This window comes from Phlebotomus argentipes, unplaced genomic scaffold (genome assembly GCF_947086385.1).
Source record: "Phlebotomus argentipes unplaced genomic scaffold, Phlebotomus argentipes genome assembly scaffold_18, whole genome shotgun sequence".
In the NCBI taxonomy this organism is placed as follows: Eukaryota; Metazoa; Arthropoda; class Insecta; order Diptera; family Psychodidae; genus Phlebotomus; species Phlebotomus argentipes.
Genome location: NW_026776177.1, coordinates 6,362,675 through 6,383,324, shown reverse-complemented (window position 1 = coordinate 6,383,324; position 20,650 = coordinate 6,362,675). Strand labels below are relative to the sequence as shown.

At 44.2% G+C, this 20,650-nt stretch overlaps 3 protein-coding genes across 7 annotated transcripts; 1 reads left to right on the top strand and 2 right to left on the bottom strand.

Annotated features, from left to right (window-relative positions):
• The first annotated feature begins 278 nt into the window (after positions 1 to 278).
• LOC132261192 (chondroitin sulfate N-acetylgalactosaminyltransferase 1) lies at positions 279 to 18,254 on the top strand. Its single transcript, XM_059759824.1, has 8 exons — positions 279 to 600; positions 10,164 to 10,360; positions 12,167 to 12,322; positions 12,449 to 12,983; positions 13,629 to 13,879; positions 14,324 to 14,475; positions 15,501 to 15,800; positions 16,092 to 18,254. The coding sequence occupies exons 2-8, from the start codon at positions 10,219 to 10,221 to the stop codon at positions 16,320 to 16,322; spliced, it is 1,767 nt and encodes a 588-aa protein (XP_059615807.1). The 5' UTR covers positions 279 to 600; positions 10,164 to 10,218; the 3' UTR covers positions 16,323 to 18,254.
• LOC132261197 (RIB43A-like with coiled-coils protein 2) lies at positions 2,737 to 5,065 on the bottom strand. 2 transcript variants are annotated; one of them, XR_009468413.1, is made up of 3 exons: positions 4,166 to 5,065; positions 3,733 to 4,109; positions 2,737 to 2,880 (listed from the first exon to the last, which is right to left on the bottom strand). XR_009468413.1 is itself a non-coding variant. In XM_059759828.1 (3 exons), exons 1-2 carry the CDS (start codon positions 5,060 to 5,062, stop codon positions 3,861 to 3,863), a joined length of 1,146 nt encoding a protein of 381 aa, XP_059615811.1. In that variant the 5' UTR covers positions 5,063 to 5,065; the 3' UTR covers positions 2,737 to 2,880; positions 3,844 to 3,860. The 2 variants fall into 2 exon arrangements, 1 of the variants encoding a protein (XP_059615811.1); XM_059759828.1 differs by having other exon boundaries at positions 3,844 to 4,109.
• Positions 5,136 to 9,032, bottom strand: LOC132261201 (synaptobrevin). Of its 4 annotated transcripts, none has more exons than XM_059759836.1 (4): positions 8,853 to 9,032; positions 8,222 to 8,294; positions 6,944 to 7,260; positions 5,136 to 5,597 (listed from the first exon to the last, which is right to left on the bottom strand). In XM_059759836.1, exons 2-4 carry the CDS (start codon positions 8,263 to 8,265, stop codon positions 5,527 to 5,529), a joined length of 432 nt encoding a protein of 143 aa, XP_059615819.1. In that variant the 5' UTR covers positions 8,266 to 8,294; positions 8,853 to 9,032; the 3' UTR covers positions 5,136 to 5,526. The 4 variants fall into 4 exon arrangements, with proteins under 4 accessions (XP_059615819.1, XP_059615820.1, XP_059615821.1 ...); XM_059759837.1 differs by having other exon boundaries at positions 6,944 to 7,233; XM_059759838.1 differs by having other exon boundaries at positions 6,944 to 7,227.
• Positions 18,255 to 20,650: the final 2,396 nt, after the last annotated feature.

The following is a 20,650-nucleotide window of genomic DNA, read 5'->3' as shown; positions in this document are numbered from 1 at the left end:
CAGCTTCGGTGTTTTTGTGGTTCGCCGGGTGGCTGAGGAACTGGCGCGAAGTGATGCGTATTTATCTCCCCCTTGGGCAGAGTCTTGGTTGCGAGCTTGCCGCGCGGCCGCCTGGTACCAGGCGCCTCCATCGGGGGCGTCTCGGCTCGCGAGGGGAGCGGAGTTTGGGGTGCGCATGGCGCTTGGAAGGCTGGAACTTCCCATGGCATCCATCCCTCGAGCTCATCTCCGGCCGCCCGAGTCACCTCGCGTGCATCTTGTGCTGCAGACTCAGTCAGCATCGACACGCCACATTTCCCGGACGTGGAGCTTCGCGCGCGCGGCTCATGCCCGAATCTCTGGCCAGCAGCCCACCAGGACGCAGTGCGAACGCGTGAAGCCGACCCGCGGCATGCGTGAGTGAGTGATCCGGCGCTCTCCCGTCAGTCTCCTGCCAGTGCCACTGTGCGTGTGCGAGTCGTCTGGTGAAATATTTGGGTCACTGGGGAAAATTCGATACAGCGCGCGACTGCAGCTGTTATGCAGTGACCTCGCCGATGGGATGTGACACGGCGGTCGATGGAGGAGATTCTGCGACCCGGTGTCAATGTCACCAGTGTGGTTAGTAATAAATGAAGTCACGAGGGTGTGAGAGGTTGATTGAGTGCCAGAAGTGCGTCCCACTTTCGCGCCCTTTTCCCCAAACTCCGGCGCTCAAGTGCTTCTGTCTCTGCGGGACAGGCCACATGGTGAGAGCCTGGCGCTCCTCCTTCGCACACACACATTTCCCTAACTCTCTCGCACTTCCCTCCCCGTACAAGTGTGATAAATGGATCAATAAAGCCCCACACCACGCGAGCGTATCCCTTGACCAACGACTTCCAGGGAGTGGAGATAAAGTTGGCAAGATTGTGCAAACCATCCCGTGGAGTTGCTGGCAAAAAATCCGTCTAAATTCCTCCTCCAGCCAAACTTTCACGCCATCCGAAAGTTCTATTGATTTTCCCTACTTTCCCCCGAAAATACACAGACACACACCATTCCTTCCGCCACACGTGACACACAAAATTTGCCTCTATTAATATGCCGCAAAAGGCCGTGGCGAAGAATTTTCATACCTTTGCCGCCAAAAAGAGGAAAAGTAAAATACACCCCATAATTGCTGTCAACTTGTCCCCCTTTTCATAACAGATAAAAATCATGTTTGCCATGCAAACGGTCGGGGATTATCGATTTGTCATTTTTCATACACTACCGACAGTGCTTTGCCGGATAAATGTTGTGCGACAACATATGCATCCACTCATATTTCCTCCACCTTTAACATGTGTCTCGGGCTTTATTTGCAGACGCGACGGCAAATGATATGTATAATGAGGCTTTCCGCGGCTTTCCCAAGGAATTCCGAGAAATAAACGCCGCACGTTGACGTTAATGACATTCCCAGAGTGTGAGAAAAGGGATTAATTAAGGACTGTTTCCATTGAATTTTAAATTCAAATGCAAATTATTTTGAATAAAGATTACGTATTCTCGCGAAATGAGATTTCTCGCGAGCGAAAAGCTTCTCAAGGGGCATCGCGGAAGGTGATCGATTGAAAGGCAGGGAATGAAATATTCAACTCCCCCTTTTTGTGTTTAAAACGTAACTTTTTGCCCAGCGATTTGAAACTCTTTAAAGGAATTGAGAAAATTGCAAGGAAAATTGAGCTCTTTCCAATGTGAACTTTTACAACCCCAAAAGTCATTGGCTATTATCTTATCGGAAAGAAATTCTAACTTTTCGTTCTTTGCTTTACTTTCTGCTAAGAAAAAAAGGGAGAAACATTGACTATTGTCTTTAATTCAACTGTATCCTTTGGACTGTTCATTGTTGCTTCAATTGCTGGAAAAAAGTCTCTTATATTCAGGACGAACATAAAGCATGAACACTTCTTTAATTGTAGCGCTGAATCTGGCTTCAAAGCTCAAAGCTTTGCATAAATCTTAGAAATTGCAGTAAAATCGTCAATTCCTGCAATTATTCCATGAATTTTCATGTATCGCAAGGAAAACATCTAGTTTATTCATTTTACTACTTGCTCTTATTTGTAATAATACTCAAAGTCGGAGAGAAAGCATTAGAATATCTCTAAATCACTCTTCAATGCATAATCAATACTCGCTGTGAAAGAAGACAAAACACTTATCTTGCGCCATTCCAAACGTATTTTCCTTTAGCGCTTCGCAATGTTATTATTCCTATTCAATATGGAATATTGAATTGTTGCTAGATGAGAAGTGTTCCAAGTATTGAACTTCACAGTTCATCTTCTGCATCTGCGCTCCTTTTCCCGTCTGAAGGAAATTTGATCACTCTTGTGCGGAAGATAAGGCTTTTGTATGCCAATGTGCTCTCGACTTTGAATGCCGTTCGACAGTTATCGTTTGGCCGCCCTTAGCTGCCGAGGCGACACCGGAAGACGTCTGCTGAGGTGTGCTTTCGCCACTCGGCGACGTCCTTCCGCGCACAATAGGCGACCGGACGTCGCTTTTTACGGCATCGAGGCGCTCATTCGCACCTAATTAGGCTGCCGAGGATGTGTCGATGCCCATTCTATTGCCCTGGAATTGCGTCACTCCGCCAGACATCTTCGATTGACGACGTCATGGAGATTATTTGCATGAAAAACTCCTCCATCAGCTCCTCTCCGCACGGAAGCCATCAACGGGAGCGAGAGACAAAGCGCCGGGAGATTTGCGGGCGTCGTTTTGTTGTGCGCTCAATTTCCATATGCGCGCTGATATCTCTCGACGGTGCCGCCGATGAAGCATGACTCGACTCAACAAATCCCACTCAACTATCGCCATATTCTTGGCACAAAACTCTGCGGTTTATCCACCCGCCGCAACTCCCCGAAACTGCAGGAGAGATGAATCAAATTTCGATGTGATTTGATTTTCAGAAACACAATTTACAGTTGCAAATCAATTTTTCATCTATTTCAAATTCATCCCCAGAGAGAGAGAGAGGGTGGGAAAAGGGAGAGGGCGAGTTGGGAATTCCATCCCCGCTGCACTGCCTTTTGTCGTCGAGGTGGATTATGGAACAGCAGGGCGAATTGTCTTTAATGGAATTCACGGGTTATCATGAAAGTTTTTCCCCCGAATATCAAAATCAATCATCCTGACTTTTCCATCTGCCAGGAAAAATATAAATCGAAATAAATAAGGTTTTTTTCTCCTTCCTTTGCAACCATTTGCATTGCAATGTAGTTTTCTCTGTATTGAATTTATTTGACAAAGGATTTGTTATTGAATCAGGACGAAGTTCTCTAGTTGAGAATCACTGATCGGAAATACACTTGTCATATCGGAATATTGAGAGTATTTTTCCGTCAGTCACGAATATTTTCGCCACACTTGACGATGTTAGAAGAATATTAGAGGAATAAATTAGCTTTTATTAGCGCCTCGAAATGCTAAAATTGTTTTTCATCACATTTTACACTATAAATCGTCTTAAATGAACTTTCAGTGTTCTGAAAAGTGGTTTTATTTTCCAGGAGCTCTCTTTGTTACCTAATTTTTATGCTCCCGAACGGAAAACCAGTAAATTTCGCGTGAAACAGATTTAAAATCTGGCAATGAACATTGTAATTTCCACCCTTAATGCAAAGGAGAATGTTTGCAATCATTTCAGATGTGAAAATAAATCCCTCACGCGATTTATGGCATTTCGACTCTCATGAGTGCTAAATGGGAAAAGTTTACCTTCGCCACAGGAGTCTTTATTGTCCGCCAAACAATTGATGTGAAATTGAAGGGAATTCTGCACGTCGCACTCATTGAGATTGTTGTGAATGAATACGGAAAAATCATTACCTTTCCAGAGCGGCTTCCTATCGCGTTGTTGTGTTGAATTGCTCAAAATACTCATTTGTCGGCGAATTCCGATACACGACGCCATTCAGGTGGTCCAATTGGGTTTTCTGCTCCTTCGCCAAGCCCTGATTCTCGCCCTGGACGCTCGCCATGTTCGCCCGCACGCGTCTCTGCACTGCCCGCTCGTCGATGGTCGACATGCGGGCGAACTTCCTCTCCAGTCCGTCCCACTGATCCTCCCACAGCCGCTCGCCGCGTTCACGCTCCTGTCGGCAGCATTTCCGGTGAGTTGGATTGCAGACATTGCCACCAGAACACTCACCTGCTTCTCCGCAATCTGCTGCAGCTGGTTCTCGCGGCAGAGGCGGATCTCTTCCGGCGACATGCCTCTGTACATGTAGGGAATCTTCCGGCCCGGGCCGAAGCTGCTGTTCGCCGCCTCCGGATTCTCCGTCAGCATGTCACTCGTGGCGAAATTGCACATCTCCGCCAGGTTGTCCTGCACTTCCTGCTGTCGCCGCCGCAGCTCCTCCTCTTGGCGCTGCCTCGCCAAGCGCCGGTTAATCTGGGCGTCCTGCTCGAGGCACTTTCGTCTATTGCTGCGCTCGCTCCGCTCCAGATCCAGCGCCACACGATCTCTCGCCTCAATGGCTCGCTGTAGCGCCACGTCCGCCTTGCGCTGGTCCTCCTCGCGACGTCTCCTCTCCGCCATCTGGTGCTGCAGCCACTCGCGCTGCTGTTGCTGCTGCAGCTTCGCCCTCTGGCCACCCGTCAAATCCTCCCCGAGGAACCTCTGCCCGCCGGAGACACTCAATCGGGGATCACTGTCGCTGATTCTCGCCGGCGGCGCCTTCCGCTTCGCCCACGGATCGTTGAGATCCCACTCGCGCGTGTCCTCGCGCCTCTGGAAGCGCCTCCTGTAGTCATTGAGGCTCTCGCTGATCTGCTTCTGCTGACACTTGGCCTCCTCCTCCAGCTGCTGCGCCACCTCGGCGCACCGGCTGCTCTCCGCCACGAATCTCCGCCGCGTCTCGTCCTGCTGCGCCTGCAGTTGACGCTTCTCCTCGAGCTGTCCATCCAACGCACTCACGTCCACTCCAATCGTCCTCGCCTTGGCATCGAAGATCCTCTTCTTGCGCTCCTCCTCGCGCTCGCGGCGCCTCTCGATGGCCGCAGCCTCTCGCAAGTCTTTCTCCGTGGCGACTTTCAGCCTGTCCATCCTCGACTCACCCTCAGTTTAATCGATAGCGCCCTCTGGGCTCGCACTATTTGATCAATAAATTACTGCCTCGTCAAGCTTTTCTCTCCTCCAACATATATTTATCCATTATTATTGTGTTATATAATTTATATGTGTATCTTTTGACACTCAAGTTTGCCTTTTTAGTTCTGCACGGAACTAATTTACCTTATGCGACAGAAATATTCAGTAATCAGGAATAATGTTTTTACAATACAATTAAGAGGCACTTTTCCCACCCCCGGAAATACTTTCCATTCCTTCTTATTTTTTTACCCACTGAAATCGCGCAAATTAACTTCGATTTCCACATGACATTTATTGTTATTTACTAACTTCTCTCTCATGTTTTAGTTATTAATCCTCGTGTGCCCATTTTCTCCCTTCACTCTTCTCTTTCTTCTCCCTCAATTCTACGCATTTTTTTTGATCGCTTGTGCTTCTTAATGTCCCGCGTCGTTCGGTGCCGACTCAATTGGTGCGTTGGTGCTTGAGGACGATGGCAAGAGTGATACTGTTGAGGGTTAAAAATTCATTAACAATGTAACAATTGCAGCCTTGCTTTCCCCACAATATTGTGTCTGTGTGTTTGCTTCCCTAAGAATTGAACACAATCACAGAAAATAATACATATTCAACAGGGGGATATTTAATTAACTGACAAAGGAGTTGCAAAAATGCACCATCAAAACCTTTCTCCCACGCTCAAAGTGAACACAAAATGTGTGCCTTTTTAATCTTGCAGCAGAGAAAAAGAGTTAATTGCTGTTTAGATTGAAGATTACACCCACAACAGATCAGTTCTTGTTAAGAGAATTCAAATGTTAAGCTCAATTCTTGCACTAAAGTGACTTGTTACTTGTTGGGATTATAAGAAAAGCAATTCAACGTTTCTTTGGATCTCGTGTAGGATTCTTGGGATCGAAAATCAAGATTTCATGATGTCTAGAGCAGAAAAATATTGTTTTAACAATGAAGAAATCAATGCTATTCATTAATCGTATCTTCAATTCAGATCTAAGCTTTCATCTCAATATCTTCGCCTTCATCTTAATGCCAAAAAAACGAAAGACAGTCGGAAATACACACAAACTCGCAATGAGCGATAAACAAACTTTACAACTCTCATACGATTAACTTTAACGTGTCTAATATAACGTCGCAGTGCGACTTTGCAGTGTTACAAGCGGATAAAATTGCCATTAAAGTGCAGTAAAGGCGCATCATCATCTCAATCTACATGGAAGTCAACTCGAAGCTCTTTCTCTGTCGCGCACGTGTTGAGAAAAGGGTTGGATGGCGCGGGCAAAAAGCCCCTTTGCAACAGTTCTTTTATACAATTCCATGTGACAGAAGAAATGGGATTTTCATGTGATATTTCAGCACAAAATTTACAGCTAAGAGACTTTCTTACAACAGAAACACATTTCCATTTTAACATTCATTCGCGAAATGGTGATATTTTTCCACTCTTTCTCTCGCTTCTCTAGTCATCTTTCATGTTTTGTTCTCCGCAAATGTGTTGCTTAACACTTCTATCAACAATATAGCACACAAACATTTATGGAAAGATCACGGTATATAATAGTTTTATTATAAATGTAAAGGCTGATATAAGAATTTCTTGCATCTGCTTTTGTGTGTGTGTGTGTGTGTGTGTGTGTGTGTGTGATTTTATACATTTAATTAGGGATGAGGAGAACTGAAACAATACAAAAAAAAGAATGCCAGATAAGTAATAAAAACAAATAGAGATGAAGGGAATATTTTGAGAAGTGAAGCAAAAAGAAATGTCGATGAAAGCCGAGAAGCGCAATCCCAAGAATCCCGTCGAAACATCAAATTAATAGTCTTACTCACCGATGATGATGATAAGGAGAACCACCCCGATGACGCCCATGATGATCATCATCTTGATGTTGGCCCACCAGTGCTTCCGCTTCAGCTTGCCGGCCTGCTGCTCGAACTGCGACGCGCCGTGCTGCAGCGCGTCCGCCCGCTGATCCAACTCCGACAGCTTCTGGTCGCGCTCCAGCACCTTCTCCACGTTCACCCGCATGATGCCCACCACCTCGTCCACCTGCGCCTGGGTCTGCTGCAGCCGCTTGTTGCCGGCGCCCGCCTGGCCTCCGGGCGCGGCGGCGCTGTTGCTGGGCGGCGGCGGCAAAACGGGGAAACTTGATATTAATTCATGCAGACTTCACGCTCCGCGAGCACACAATGAATAATGTGGGGGTTAGTTTATGAGATTATGCACAAGGGAGCTTCGGGGATAATTATGGACAACATGGGAATTCCCTGTGATTGCGGGGCACTTCAACAGTCCATAAATCCTGCAGGAATCTCAAATTTGCCACTCCAAATTCGCCCTTTCGCCCCTCTTAGGCAAATGGGGGGGAATTTAAGCCTTTTTGCCTGCAGCATTTACTGGCGATTAATGTGTTTTTTCTCTCACTCATTCATATCACGCTTCGAAGAGAATCAATTATCGAGAATGATGAATCGCTTTGATTTCTTGGCGAATGAGTAATTTCCACAAGAGTTTAACCCTTTAGCGATGATTAAATCGCCAATAAATACATTCTCTGCTAATGCAAATACAGAGATTTACGTAACACTACTTGCAGTGGAATTCAGGCTTTCCAATTGAACTTTTCCATTTGCATTTAAGGCACAATTGTGGGCTGGAAATCGTTTAAATTCAAAGGAAATGGTTCAAGTAGTAATGAAATTCACGAAAGTTTCTAAAATTCATAGAATTTGGTATTTCTGATCAGAAAATGCTCACTAAATAGCTAATTTTGTTCCCAATTAGAAATTTGGGTCGTATAAGATTCAAATTTCCACTCTTCACATTGCTTATTGCTGTCATTAAAGGGTTAATGAGCAAAAAAAACCTCTCCAGATGTTCTCCAAATCCCAACAATTCCTCCAGCAAATGGTGCTGCAAGAGCGCTGGTAATTGAAGCTAATGAGAGGCTCGCAATGAGCGGAAACTTTCTGGACATTGACATCGCTTTCTCGCCGTTGATTTGCCCCTTTCGTGACTGTGTGACCATGTTAGTCATTTTCACACCAAATGGCTTATGAAAGTGTGCTTTTGGGCCAATTCTCTCCTCGGCCACTCTATTCAATTACTTGTTAACGCCCGATCCCGAGGCCGATGTGTCCTGGCTGGCCATTTTCGCTGCTTTCTCTGGACTCGCGGTGTCTGAAAGTGGGGGAGAAAACAAAGATCAATAAATCAATTGCGGAAGGCCACATGCTACAGGTGTATTGGGTGGGAAATGTGGGCAAAGGTGTGCACACGAGTGTGTGACTGTGAAGAACGACTCACTGATAATGTGGACTTTATCAGGCATCAACAGTAACACCTGATAATACAAGAAATTTGACTGGGAATGAGTAAAAGGTGGATTCATCGGTGCTTTTCATGCATGAGGGATTTTCCGTTGTGTGCAGTAAATCTTCCACGACCTCCAGGCATTGCTTTTGAGTGCGTCAAAGTCTCGCCGGTGGGTCAGGAGACCCACTTTCCTGACCTACGAACTCTCCGGATCGATCGATCCTCCCCGGGAAACTCCCCCTCAACCCACTGAATAATTAACTAAGATCCTCCGTCAGGCGCTGCCTCGCCGCATGGCGCATCGAGTGGCCCAATATCTGGTGGGATTCCCACGGAAAATCGAGGCGGAAGACGTGGAGACCCGGCGCCCCCACCGCGATGACTAACTTGTTGCTGGAAAACAATCACTCGCTTTGTACTCACGATTTAATTGCTCTGTCGCGCACTTTCGCACTCAACTCCACTGGCAGAAGGCTCTCCGTTGGTGGATGTGCTCAATTGATAGTGATATGAGGAGCTGAGTGCACTAAATAAGATAAAAAATTATCTTCAAGACTTTTCCTCAGACACTGACGTCCACAAAATCACAAACAATGGCCGCCGAGCGATCGCCAGTCGCCGAACACGTTCGGTTGCCGCTCTGGGGTTGCCATGCGGGCGCCGAAGTTCGCTTTTCGAGCACTTTGTCTGCTGTCACGCCGTCGTGAAATTCAGCATTTTCAGCACATATTTGTGCTTATCACAGAGAAAATATCGAGATATTTGACGTGGCGGTTAATTGTACAGATGTCGGGGAATATGTTACTGACTCACAATCGATAAAATGATGGCAATTACGGCCGAATCAATGAGAATTTAAATAATACATGAATGTTTCACGTTCTGTGTTTCATATTTTACTCATATGGAAATGGAAGAAATTCATGAACTTTTGAACATTTTGAACATACCTGGAAATTTGACTTTGAAAGCTTGCATTGTCGAAGAAATTCCCAATAAAAGCAACTAATTTCAGCACCACAATGAGTGCAATTAAGTAAATTCCCACGTTAAGAAAGAATAACTTGACAGTGTGAATCACGAGCAAAATCACTGCGATGATTTTGGTGATAATCCAGAAAGTGAAGAAAACGATATTCACAATCATGAAAATTACATTTAGGCAGATACTGAAGGTGTTGGAGAACAAATCAATTATGATTGTGAGTAGGAAGAAAGCGTCTTTAGTCATATTCGCACAGAAATTCAACACTGAAATCTCCAATGTTTTGCCAATGGAGAGGAAAATTAGGAGAATTCTTAGCAAGAGAGGCAGAAAAATGGCAGTGATTTTGAGGATAATATCAATATTATAGAGTCTCTCCACGACGCCAATTTCCACAGAGTTCCCAATGTATTTCACGAGGAATTTGAGAATAAGCCACGAAAAGATTTGTGCATCAAACATTTTGTTGACTGAACTAACTTTGATTTGTCTGATTTCATTTCCTCGCAAAGCTTTTGGCTTTATGTCAGGCAACTTTGGCAATAATCCGCATGGCAATTAAAATGCAGAATGGCATAACGAACGACACATCCCAAGTGCCCGTCCATTCCGAAGCGCAAGAGAACTTCCCTCAGAACTCAAATCCCGGGGAATCCAAAGGGGAAAAGGATTCGCTTCTGAGAGGCTGAAGTGCAGTGAATCCCCGAGGGCGGCTTTCTGTTATTTATCTGTGTCCATTGTCGTTGCAGATGTAACTGAGTGGTGTGGAAAAATTCGTGCGGGCGACCAAAGCGTGTGAGGAAGATGGTTCGAATGGTGGGTTCCAAGTTGCTGGCGAGACTTCTGCTCCTAATTTCGTCCGTGACGCTCATCTCCCTGCTGGCCCTCACGCGGTGCGGCATCGGAGGACTTGTGGCAGACAATGTGCTCATTGCAGACGAATCCGGTGAGTCTCTGGTGAAAAGTTAACTGGTGTCAGACACTGAGAATGCCAATTAGAATTGTAGAGGAGCTTAATTCCCTGTGAAACGACACTAAGCATTAAATTCATCCCCGCGCGCCATTCCTTGTTCCGCTCCTTCCGCGTGTGCGCTTATTACATTCCATCTCTCAGGCGCACGAGGAATTTATCATTGTGAAATTTAACACGCAAAGAGGAGGCAAATGTGTACAGAGTGGCAGCGATGTGCTGCTGCCCTCAATTCAAAGGCTTACGCCAATGGGGAGATATTAGAAAGTGCCTAAAAATTGTAATTCTGTGTGAAGTTTTCTCATCACACACAACCATTCTCACACTCAAGCTGGAAATATTTTAATTTACGGGCAGAATTGAGTTTTTTCATGTAATTAAGATCAATATTTTGGACTTTTTGGTAATAAGAAATACCGAAAATGACGCTAAAATGAGAGAAAACCACAAAATTGTGTATTACATTGAATAAAATATTCATTTGAAAAGAGAAAATATGCAGAAAAGTTATTTGAAATACTTTTTTGCACAGAAATATCGACTAAAAAGTTCTAAAATCTTTTAATGAAGTTCCTAAGTAGTTTTGAAGCTGATTAAATCAAGAACAACAGAGTGTTTTAAGAATAAATCAATAATTTTCTAGTTGTACATCTTTTTCGTTTTTACTCATATTTTCTCCTTCTTGACTTGCTCTGAAAGTCACAGGATTCCCATCGCGTCTTAGACACACTGTTCGCGTGTAAATTAATGAAGATATCCTCCGTCTTCCGAGAACACCCATCGAGTATTTCTCACCATCAATTTCGCAACTGCTTCTGCGGTGAACTTTCCCGCCTCGCATTACAATTCACAACCCCAACGCGGAATGGTCGAACCATAAAAAGAGCCGTTGAAAGTGAATTGTTGCTCTATCTGACGCGCGCCGCCATGGAAAATTTTAAATGTGAATAAAAGCTTTACGACACATGATTTTCGCGCTATGAGACTGTCATGGGGTGTTCATTAAAATTGAAAGTATATGAAAATTCGCCCTGCCGCGAGGGTGGTGACCTCGAAAAGAGTGGCGGGAAAGCCAGGGAAAATACGGATAATTCCGCCAGACTTTTCTGGCGATGCTCAGAGAATTCAACATTGCGGCAACACTGCTATCGTGTCTAATTAAATATAATTGCTCGACGGAATTGACGACATAAAATAAACGAGCTCACACTGATGGTGATCCAGATACGGAGTTTACATGTTTCAGCAACACGATGAATTTTCATTCATGACTTGGTTAAAATTCATAGTTTTCCCGCAGTGGTTTGGATTGAAAAATATCACATATCCTTATAATGCTGCCTAATGACGCCGCCAGAGTTTCCTTTGCCAAAGTGCAGGTAATGAATATACGTCTTTCGCCATTTTCCATTCATTCTCAGCTGCTTTGCTCGTGTATTTCCCTTTTTCTGGGAGTGTTTGAGCACGCCAAAGTGCAAAGTTATTCATATTATAGTTGGCTTTTGGAGCATAAAAGTTTATGTGCGCAACTTCTACATCGACCCCAGAGAGATTTTTATCCACTTTGAACTTGTTTCCCTTCATGGTGGCAACATAGGGATGATGGTAGAGGTGAAAAATTGAAGTAATTTAGCGTTCTGATTAAATTGCTCTCTCGCGAGTTGAAATGGGCGCGCGCGGAAGGATATTAAAGTTTAAATCGGTGCGTTAAGAGATTCCGCACACAGACAATGTGGAGCGAATTCTGATGGTTCTTCACATGTTTGCGGTGAAATTCTGTAGGTGCAACAAAGATGGATGTTCAGCAGCAGATGGAGGGTGAGCAACAGAGGGGATATCTGCAATTGCTTCAGCAGCGCGAGGAGGAGAATCGACAAGAAGTGGCCAAGCTCACTGCGGAAATTCGCTCGCTCAAGCTTCAATTGCTCCAATTAAAAAGTGAGTCTTTTTCCCTGATTTTCCCAATGTTACACAATGCCCAATTAGGGTTGTTCATCAGCAATTTGCAACATTGCTGGGTGGAAGTTGAAAAAGCGCGTCGCTCTTCTCGTTTTTCCCCCGCAGACAATCAAGGTCCATCGCAGACCTCAATCGGCCAGGAAGTGGCGGTGACAATCAATGGAACGACTAATCTGCCGCCCGTGACTTCGGCGCTGCACGACTGCACGGCGTTCGTGAGGAAGCAAGTCGGTGCCGCAGAGATTCTGCACGGGCTTCCGCTCAACAATGAGTACGAGCTCATTCCCTTCAATCACTTCACCTTCAGCCGCGTGTACCCCATCGAGTTGGGGCTGGGCAAGAGGGTGGTGGAGAAGCCGATCGGCTACAAGCGCAAGGATCTCCTGGATGCACTCAACAGGGCGCTGGAGAGCCTGAATCGCAACGTGACGCTCAAGTACACGCTGGACGACTTCACGGAGGGCATCTATCGCAATGAGCCCACGACGGGGACGCAGTACGAGCTGTACTTCCGCACCAAGGACGGCGCCAACAGGACCTCGAACTCCCATCACGAGCACACGAATCACGGCGTGACCAAAGTGGTCGTCATGCGGCCCTTCGCGCCCCTGCAGACCATCCAGATGGAGGCGTACCCAAAGTGAGTTAATGAGCTTAACAATGTAGCCTGGGCGAGTGGGGAAAAAGAGGCCGCCACTGACAGTGTATAAATAACCCTTGGCTAGATTGCAATCTCACATTCGAAGTGAGTGACAGGTAATTTAATTCACCTCTAAGTGAGGCGGGAAGTCCCGGCAATTAGGGGTTCGGCATGGCCGAGAGGAAATAGGGCAATTATGGAGGGCTGATCCATTTCCTCAAGTCATCAGCCTCAGTGTTTGTGAGGACGATATTAGGGCACTTGGCCGATATCTCAAGAAGTGCAGAATTGCATAAATTTAAAGCACTCCAACTTTAACTTAATATACGCATCTTCCTCTGAACTTTCTTCCCTACAAAAATTCAGATAACAAGACGATAAGTATGGCAAATTATGCGAAATTCCATCCGTAATGTTAAGGGTTGTTTAATGTACTTGCATAAATCTCCATGCGAAGGCTCATGAGGCGGAATATAGCGTACTAAATACTTAATGGCGGGGTATAAATTTCACATATGGGAATATTTACTGGGTGGGCAGGAGGCTCCTCAAGCGGAACATGTACATCATCATAGATGCGCGAGGGTGTGGATGTGAAATTGAAAATTATTTGGAGCCATAAGTCAGTTTGGGCGCCTTTTGCAGGGTGCACGAGAAGGAGCTGATTCACATAATCCTGCCGCTGTCCGGACGCTCGGCCACTTTTCAGAATTTTATGGACAAATTCTTCCGAATTGCACTCACGCACGACCGACGTGTCCACTTAACGGTGGTGTACTTTGGCAATGAGGGACTCCAGGAGGCGCGCGCCATCATGAGTCGTGTTCTGGGTGCTAAAAGTGGAGGCAATTCATCCAGTTTGAAACTTTTAGCTTTAAATGAAACTTTCTCGAGAGGTGAGTATTCAATTGCAATCATTTCCTTTACTGAATAACTAAAACACACAACTTGCGCAGTGCATGGAAAACTCTCCATCTTATTTACTATGCAAATTGAAAAATTGAAAAGTTAGACAAATAATGTGAAAATTTATTTAGAATGCAATTACAAAGTGCTACAATTTCACTGATGGAAATCACTCTTAATCACCACCAAGAGTGAAAGATCTCTGACTGTTGGTTTAGCCATAAACTATGAGCGCGTGATTGGAGGAAAATGTCCTGAGTTATAAACAGAAGTGAAACTAGAAAGCAATTTATTGAAAGTTTACCCATAACATCGCTCTGCAGCGCCGTTCGCGCTAACTTTTTCTCCCATGCAAACACTTTTATCTTGTCTTCTGCGTGGTGAAACATAATCAGGGAGATTTTTTTCACCGCACTTTCTTGTCTCTTCCGCAGCCAAGGGACTCCGTGTGGGGGCGGAGAAGGTGTGGGACGCCACGGACAAGAGCAAGAGCAAAGATGTCCTCTTATTTATGTGTGATGTAGATATCGTGTTCAGTGCTAAATTCTTAGATAGATGCCGATGGAATGCTAAACCTGGGAAAAAGGTGAGTTGACACATTCCCCGCCTTTCTTCTTCTCTCACTCGCGCGCGTCCTTCTTTCGCCGCCGTCGCTCCAACTTCCACATCAGTGGCTTTTTGTGATGTTTTGCTATGTGAATTAAGGGGGTTGGATTTTGATTGAAATTGAATCACGTGCAGTGCATTCCTAAAAGCTCTTCCATGTCCAAGAGCGCCCAGCGGGGCTGAATGAGGGCGGAATTAAAACTTTCCACAACTTGTTCCATCAGTATTAACTTAAGTTCTTACGCTTGCTCGCCAACATTGATGGCGTTGGAAAAACAATGTGAAATGTTTGCACTGTATAGCGCTTTGTGGGATTGTGAGAAGGTAATATTCTTGCTTGGAATGAATTTCAAAACAATTTATATCACCTATTTCGACACTTGTGCCAAACAAATTTGAATTAATCTAACGCGAGGGTGAATATTTCGAACAATCCATTTGCATATTTATGAACACATCTTCCTATTTTGGACCATTGCTAAATGGGTAGAGACATTTCGGAATGTGGTTCGCAGAAAAGTTATGTTCCATCGTGCGATGTTGAAGTTTCAAAATTGATTTTCAAGTCTCACAGTGAAATTTCAAGTCCTTTTTTTTGCTCCCCTATTAAAGTGCATCATAAATTTATGACCTGCTGTTGAGTGGTAAAGTTGAGTGTGTGTGTGGGCATGAGTTTTTGCTTGGTGGGCAAACTTGAACTCTCGATGACAGCGTGTTATTAAGTCCGGCACAAAATATGGATCAAGTGTGTGTGTGCTCATAAGCCGCCCTGGGAAAATGTGTTGAGCACAAAGGGTGGATTTCAAACTTGTTAAATGTTCATTGTATTGAAAGGAAAGTTAATAATTTGGTGGGCTATTTTGCTGCAGCACTCTATGAAAACTTTCAAAAGCTCTCCGCCGTGCTTTCAGACGTGTATATATTGGGAAATGTTGCCACTTTAGAGCACTCTCCTCTGGCTGCTCTCCATTCAATTTGACTGGCTAACTTGTGTGCCGTGTGCAGGTTTACTATCCGGTCGTGTTCAGCCTCTACAATCCGCACGTGGTGTACACGCTGCAGGGACGAGAGCTGCCGCCGGAGACTGACCAGCTGCTGATATCGCGCGACACGGGCTTCTGGCGTGACTTCGGCTACGGCATGACGTGTCAATACAGATCGGACTTCCTCAAGGTGCGCGGCTTCGACGAGGAGATTGTCGGCTGGGGCGGAGAAGACGTGATGCTGTACAGGAAGTACGTCAGGTCATCGATTAAGGTCATCCGCGCCACGGATCCTGGAATCTTCCACATCTGGCATCCAAAGGTATGAATTCGCTTGACCTCAAGGGGAAGATAATATGTCCGAAAGTGCAATTAGAGGAAGAATATCCCAGAATATTGCCTGAAGAGCTCAGTTACAGAGTTGCCAGTTTGATTTCGGTTAGTTTTCAGTTAATTTTCGAGCGTAAATTAGACACAATATCGCTGATTTAGCCATATTATCTCCCCCTTGTTTTATCCTTAGTTTAATCCTTAGCCAGGAATTTGGGTGGGTTTCCCTGGATGTTTTACGGTTAGGAATTTTGAGGTCCACAATCTTTGCTCTTGTGTGCAGGTCTGCACAGGAGTTGCGAGTGGCCAAAAGCTCACCGCAGATCAATATCGCGCCTGCATTCGCTCTCGGGCCCTCAATGAGGCCTCCCACGCGCAACTGGGTTTCCTGGCATTTCGGGACGACATCGCCGCTCACTATCAGGACGACAGCAATGCCACAAAACTGCACGTTTCGCCACAGAAGCTGCCCACAAAGCGCATTTCCACGTCGACGGCTCGCAGGACCACCTGATCTTACGCGGGGCACCAGGAGAGCTTCTGGAAAATCGAGTTCTGAACCACAGCAGATGTGCATATATGTAAATAGTGTAGGACACAATTTTCCCTCTCAATTGTCTCCTCTTTCGCGATTGGATTGCCAAAACATGGAGAAGAAATGGGCGTGAGAGTCTTCTAGCGTCGCTTTGGAGTTCGGGAAATGCGATTCTACCACTCAAATTACAGAATTCGCAGTCATTTCGATAGGGTTTTTTGAAATTACACTGCTGGAATGATTGATTTTTGGTGAAATTGAGGCGTGTTCTATTGCGATTCAGCCGCAGAACAACATTTTGGCTCTGAAACAGAGGATTTGCGGGGATGGTTTGAGGAATCGTATCTCCTGAAAGCCACACATTTTGGCCCAAGGCAGACGAGGAAGGCATTCACTGGCCGGAGATAAAAGGTAAATGTACGCGAGAGACGGTAAAAAAGCTCGTCATATTTTACACCGGAAATAATTTTGCCTTTAAATGCTATTTAGTAGTGAAATAGTGGGTTCTAGCCGGGGGACAGCGGCGGAGCAAAAAAGTTCTGCCGATAGCTAAATGGAGCGCGCAAATGTTCATGGTGCTACTGGCGAGAAAAAAGTTTGTAGCTGATTTCAAAGAGATCCGTAATGGTGTGTTTTAGCGCAAAAAAGCGCCACACTCGCCATGAGAGATGAAAATCGCGGGAAGAAGAGCGGAAGAGTCAGATTAAAATTGTTCCAATTTTCAAATATGAGAAATCGTCATGAAAATAAAAATTTTTAAACTAAAACACAATAAAAATTGGGACATTGAGTGGAAATAGCGTGAAGAATTGGCACAATTGCAATTTGTCTGTTGATTGAGGGAATTGTTTGTTGGGAATATTTTCGAATGATGATTTTTGTACAACTCTGAGACCATTTTCACGGCAAATTTACAGTGCGATGTGTAGACAAAAAAACCCCGCGAGGGGGAAAAAGGGGGAAAGAGTGAAAGTGTACACTTTGCAGCTTTTTGACAGACACAAAAAATGCCAATCTCTGTGGTTTCAACGTTTTAGTGGGAATCTGTGGGATGATTTTGCACGCGGAATAAACGATATTTGTCACTCACAGTGATAGAAAATTCATCCTACATGAATCATGCTCTTGCCATCCATAGATTCCTATTTATCACATACACCATTATCAGTATTAAATCGCCCGACGGTGAAGGAGAGCAAATGAAGAGCTTTCAAGGGGGTGAAAGGACGGTGAAATATGAGTTTTCACTCAAAGAGAACTCTCAATGCATTGAGATTCTAGAGATTCCCTTCTGGAACAATCGTTTCAATCGACTGGTAATTTAATAACAAATCACAGAGACTTCTTTTTCCCTGTGTCATCAATCTGCAAAGGCGTGAATTGACGAGGGAAAAAGAGCTGAGAAACGATAGACTCAAAGTTACACAGATGGAATAATTAAATTTCTCTAGAATAAGACATGCAAAAGTCTTCTACACTTTAATTACTTCTCGCCTCCAACGCTCTCGATGTTCAATAATGAAGTGGAATTGCTAATTTCAGCGGAAATCTTATATCCTTTTACCTCCTTGAAGGCGTGCGAATGCCCTCACGCCGTTCGCATTGTCAATCGATATCTCAATGGCTATAATTTACTTCCCACAATCGCTAAAATACATAATCTCCCATCGTAAAGCTGCTCAACGGCCGCAGAAAGTATAATGAAAAGTGAAAATTGAATTGAATTGAATTAACCTTTATAAGGTTTCGCAGGTGAGATTTGGGGCTGGCGAGTGAAGAGAATACAGACGAGAAAAGTCTTTTTTTTTGTAAATAGAACTATGATGATAAAATTTATTGTAATATTGTTTTGAAGATTGGTGGAAGATGTGAAGAAGGAGAGAAGGAAATAAATTATTCGTTAAAACATAATGAAAATAATATATAGATAACGAGATTTTTTCCTCTAGACAGAGTGGCTCGTTTTTATTGTTCCATCGCAATTTTTTCTTTTAATGCGACGCGATAATTTGTCTAATGTCAAGGTTCCATCGAAATTTTACCGCCAACAATTTATGTGAGATTAATTCAAATTCGGCAAACACACCCAAAGGCGGAGAACTACACTTCGCCAAGATCGTCAGATTTGCTTACGATTGAGGTAAGTGAATCACTAACAGCAATTCTTCCGAGAGTTTCTGTGAGGAAATTCTCAGTGATTTTCCATCGAAATCTCCGCTTCTCTGCTAAGGTCAACAAACACTGAATCCGATCAAGTTAGTGATAAGCCTTCGAGAACCAACAAATCAGCGATAAACATTCAGGTATATGTTCCGGCCACGAGGAGATTCGCCATAAACAACACTTTAAGACTCGCGCCACACTCTGTGACTCATTGGCACCATCTTAATCTTCACACCGCAGCCCAATTGATACCGGGATGAGATCATCATTCAGCTCCAGCGACTCCACTTTGTCTGCCGCGATCCATGAATTTGAGCATGTAGGAATTAATTAAGAGATGTTCTCACCGCAACCAAACTCACTCAACTTGAACCAACTTGCCAGCGAGGAAGAGCCACAGAAAAAATGTGCGACATTTTCGGGTCTGCCCGTTTACACGGTGTGATTGAGTGTGCGACTTTGGCGAAAATCTCGCTGCCACAGGCCATGGATTAATATTTATCATTGGAATTGTGCAGAGGGAAATTGAATCATTGCGGGGGTGTTTTGCAATTGAAATAATCGGATCCGCAGTGCTTTATGCCAAGAGAGCATGGAGTATTAAAATTTGAACGTGTTCGGGGGGCAGCGCATTTTTGGGCGGTGCCATTTGTGGTTTGAGGAGCTTTCCTCTCGAATTATCCCACATAATCTCGGGCTTATCGTGCAATTCAAAGTGTCCTCATCGTAAAAGTGGTGATCGTCACGTCGCACTCTTGAGATACCCCATGAAATTCATACACCTTTTCCCCACGTTTTGGGGCGAATGTTCGCATGGAAATTTTACATGAACACTCTCAACAAATCAGACGAAGAGACTCCACAGAATCCCTCCTTGTTCACTCTAATGCAATATCTCTGACTGCAAATTTCCGAGGAATGACAGTCACTTGGGAAAATTGAAAATTGATTTTCCATTCACCTAATTACATCTTCACAGCTGCATTTTTTTCTCCTCTTAACTCCTCCAAGAGTGGAAATGGCGGAAAATTAACTCATTTAATTTCTTTAAGGGTAAAACTTTTATTTCCCAAGCCGCGTGGTTTTTGCTAAGCGCGCGCGCGTGAGTTGAGGAAAATTGTGGAAATTATTCTTTCATGTTTCCAAATTGGAGAATGTAATTATTAGTATATTACATGTTTCCTCTCAATGTGTACATTTTTCCTGAATTATTGAAGCACAAGGAGAGAGACCGGTTCTTGCGTGATTGCTTAAGACTATATGGGAGAAAATGTGCTTTTCAAGCTTCAGGACAAATAGAATGAAAAATGCAAGCTTACATCAATTTTCCCGAAACAATTTTGAGAAAATACAGTCATTCTCAACTCCACAATCCATTAATTATGTTTGCTATTAATTTTGAGAATAAACGGCTTATCTTTCAAATAATCAAAGCTGCAAGATTGATAGAAAATAATACCTAGAAGCGACACATCGAAGCAATAAATCTCTCATCATTTGCATAAACACTCATTTGCAATTCCCCAACGCCTTTAATATTGACTAATCGAAACATGCGTTGTTCGTGAATGAAATTAAAAACAAGTATAAAATCCCCACTTTCTCAATTATTATTTGCTCTGCAGTGCGAAGTTCTAGCATTGAGCAAATTTCTCAAGTTTATGTTTGCTTATTCCATGGCAGAATTGCGCCGGAAGACGTTAACCCTTTCCTTCCGTCAAGCCCCAGAGCGTGATTCTTGTTATTGCAATAACATGATGCAGTGCTGTAAAGGATATATAGTTGGTTTGTGAGCCGCTTTAGATGAACCCATTTAATTAATTTCCCTTCCTCACCCTTTCAGCCCTTCTGGAGTTCCAACGACCAAATCCTACTTTTGCAAATTGCAAATTTGCTACAAATAAATTACACATTCGGCAGGGATGTCGAGGTGGGTGTGAAAAGCATTTCCAGTGCCATTTCTCTATTACTGGGTATTTCAATGCGATTCTGAACAACATGTTATGTCAAGGGGGAGATAGTATGACTAGAATCTATTCACCACTTTCTGGTCGCTTTCCAATGCTTGAAAACACATGGAATCGATTTCTAGCTTCATAATGTGATGAAATTCAAGGAAATTTAATGAAATTCGCTATATTTTA

Bases quoted from the DNA above. Each gene is read 5' to 3' on its own strand.
- LOC132261197 (XM_059759828.1), bottom strand. From the start codon at position 5,062: ATGGACAGGCTGAAAGTCGCCACGGAGAAAGACTTGCGAGAGGCTGCG. The intron at 4,110-4,165 runs GTGAGTGTTCTG...TGCTGCCGACAG, and splicing joins AGCAGATTGCGGAGAAGCAG to GAGCGTGAACGCGGCGAGCG.
- LOC132261201 (XM_059759836.1), bottom strand. From the start codon at position 8,265: ATGGCCAGCCAGGACACATCGGCCTCGGGATCGGGCGTTAACAA. The intron at 7,261-8,221 runs GTAATTGAATAG...ATTAATATCAAG, and splicing joins TCGGGATCGGGCGTTAACAA to TTTCCCCGTTTTGCCGCCGC. The intron at 5,598-6,943 runs GTGAGTAAGACT...AACCCTCAACAG, and splicing joins TCTCCTTATCATCATCATCG to TATCACTCTTGCCATCGTCC.
- LOC132261192 (XM_059759824.1), top strand. From the start codon at position 10,219: ATGGTTCGAATGGTGGGTTCCAAGTTGCTGGCGAGACTTCTGCTCCTA. The intron at 14,476-15,500 runs GTGAGTTGACAC...TGCCGTGTGCAG, and splicing joins ATGCTAAACCTGGGAAAAAG to GTTTACTATCCGGTCGTGTT. The intron at 15,801-16,091 runs GTATGAATTCGC...TCTTGTGTGCAG, and splicing joins TCCACATCTGGCATCCAAAG to GTCTGCACAGGAGTTGCGAG.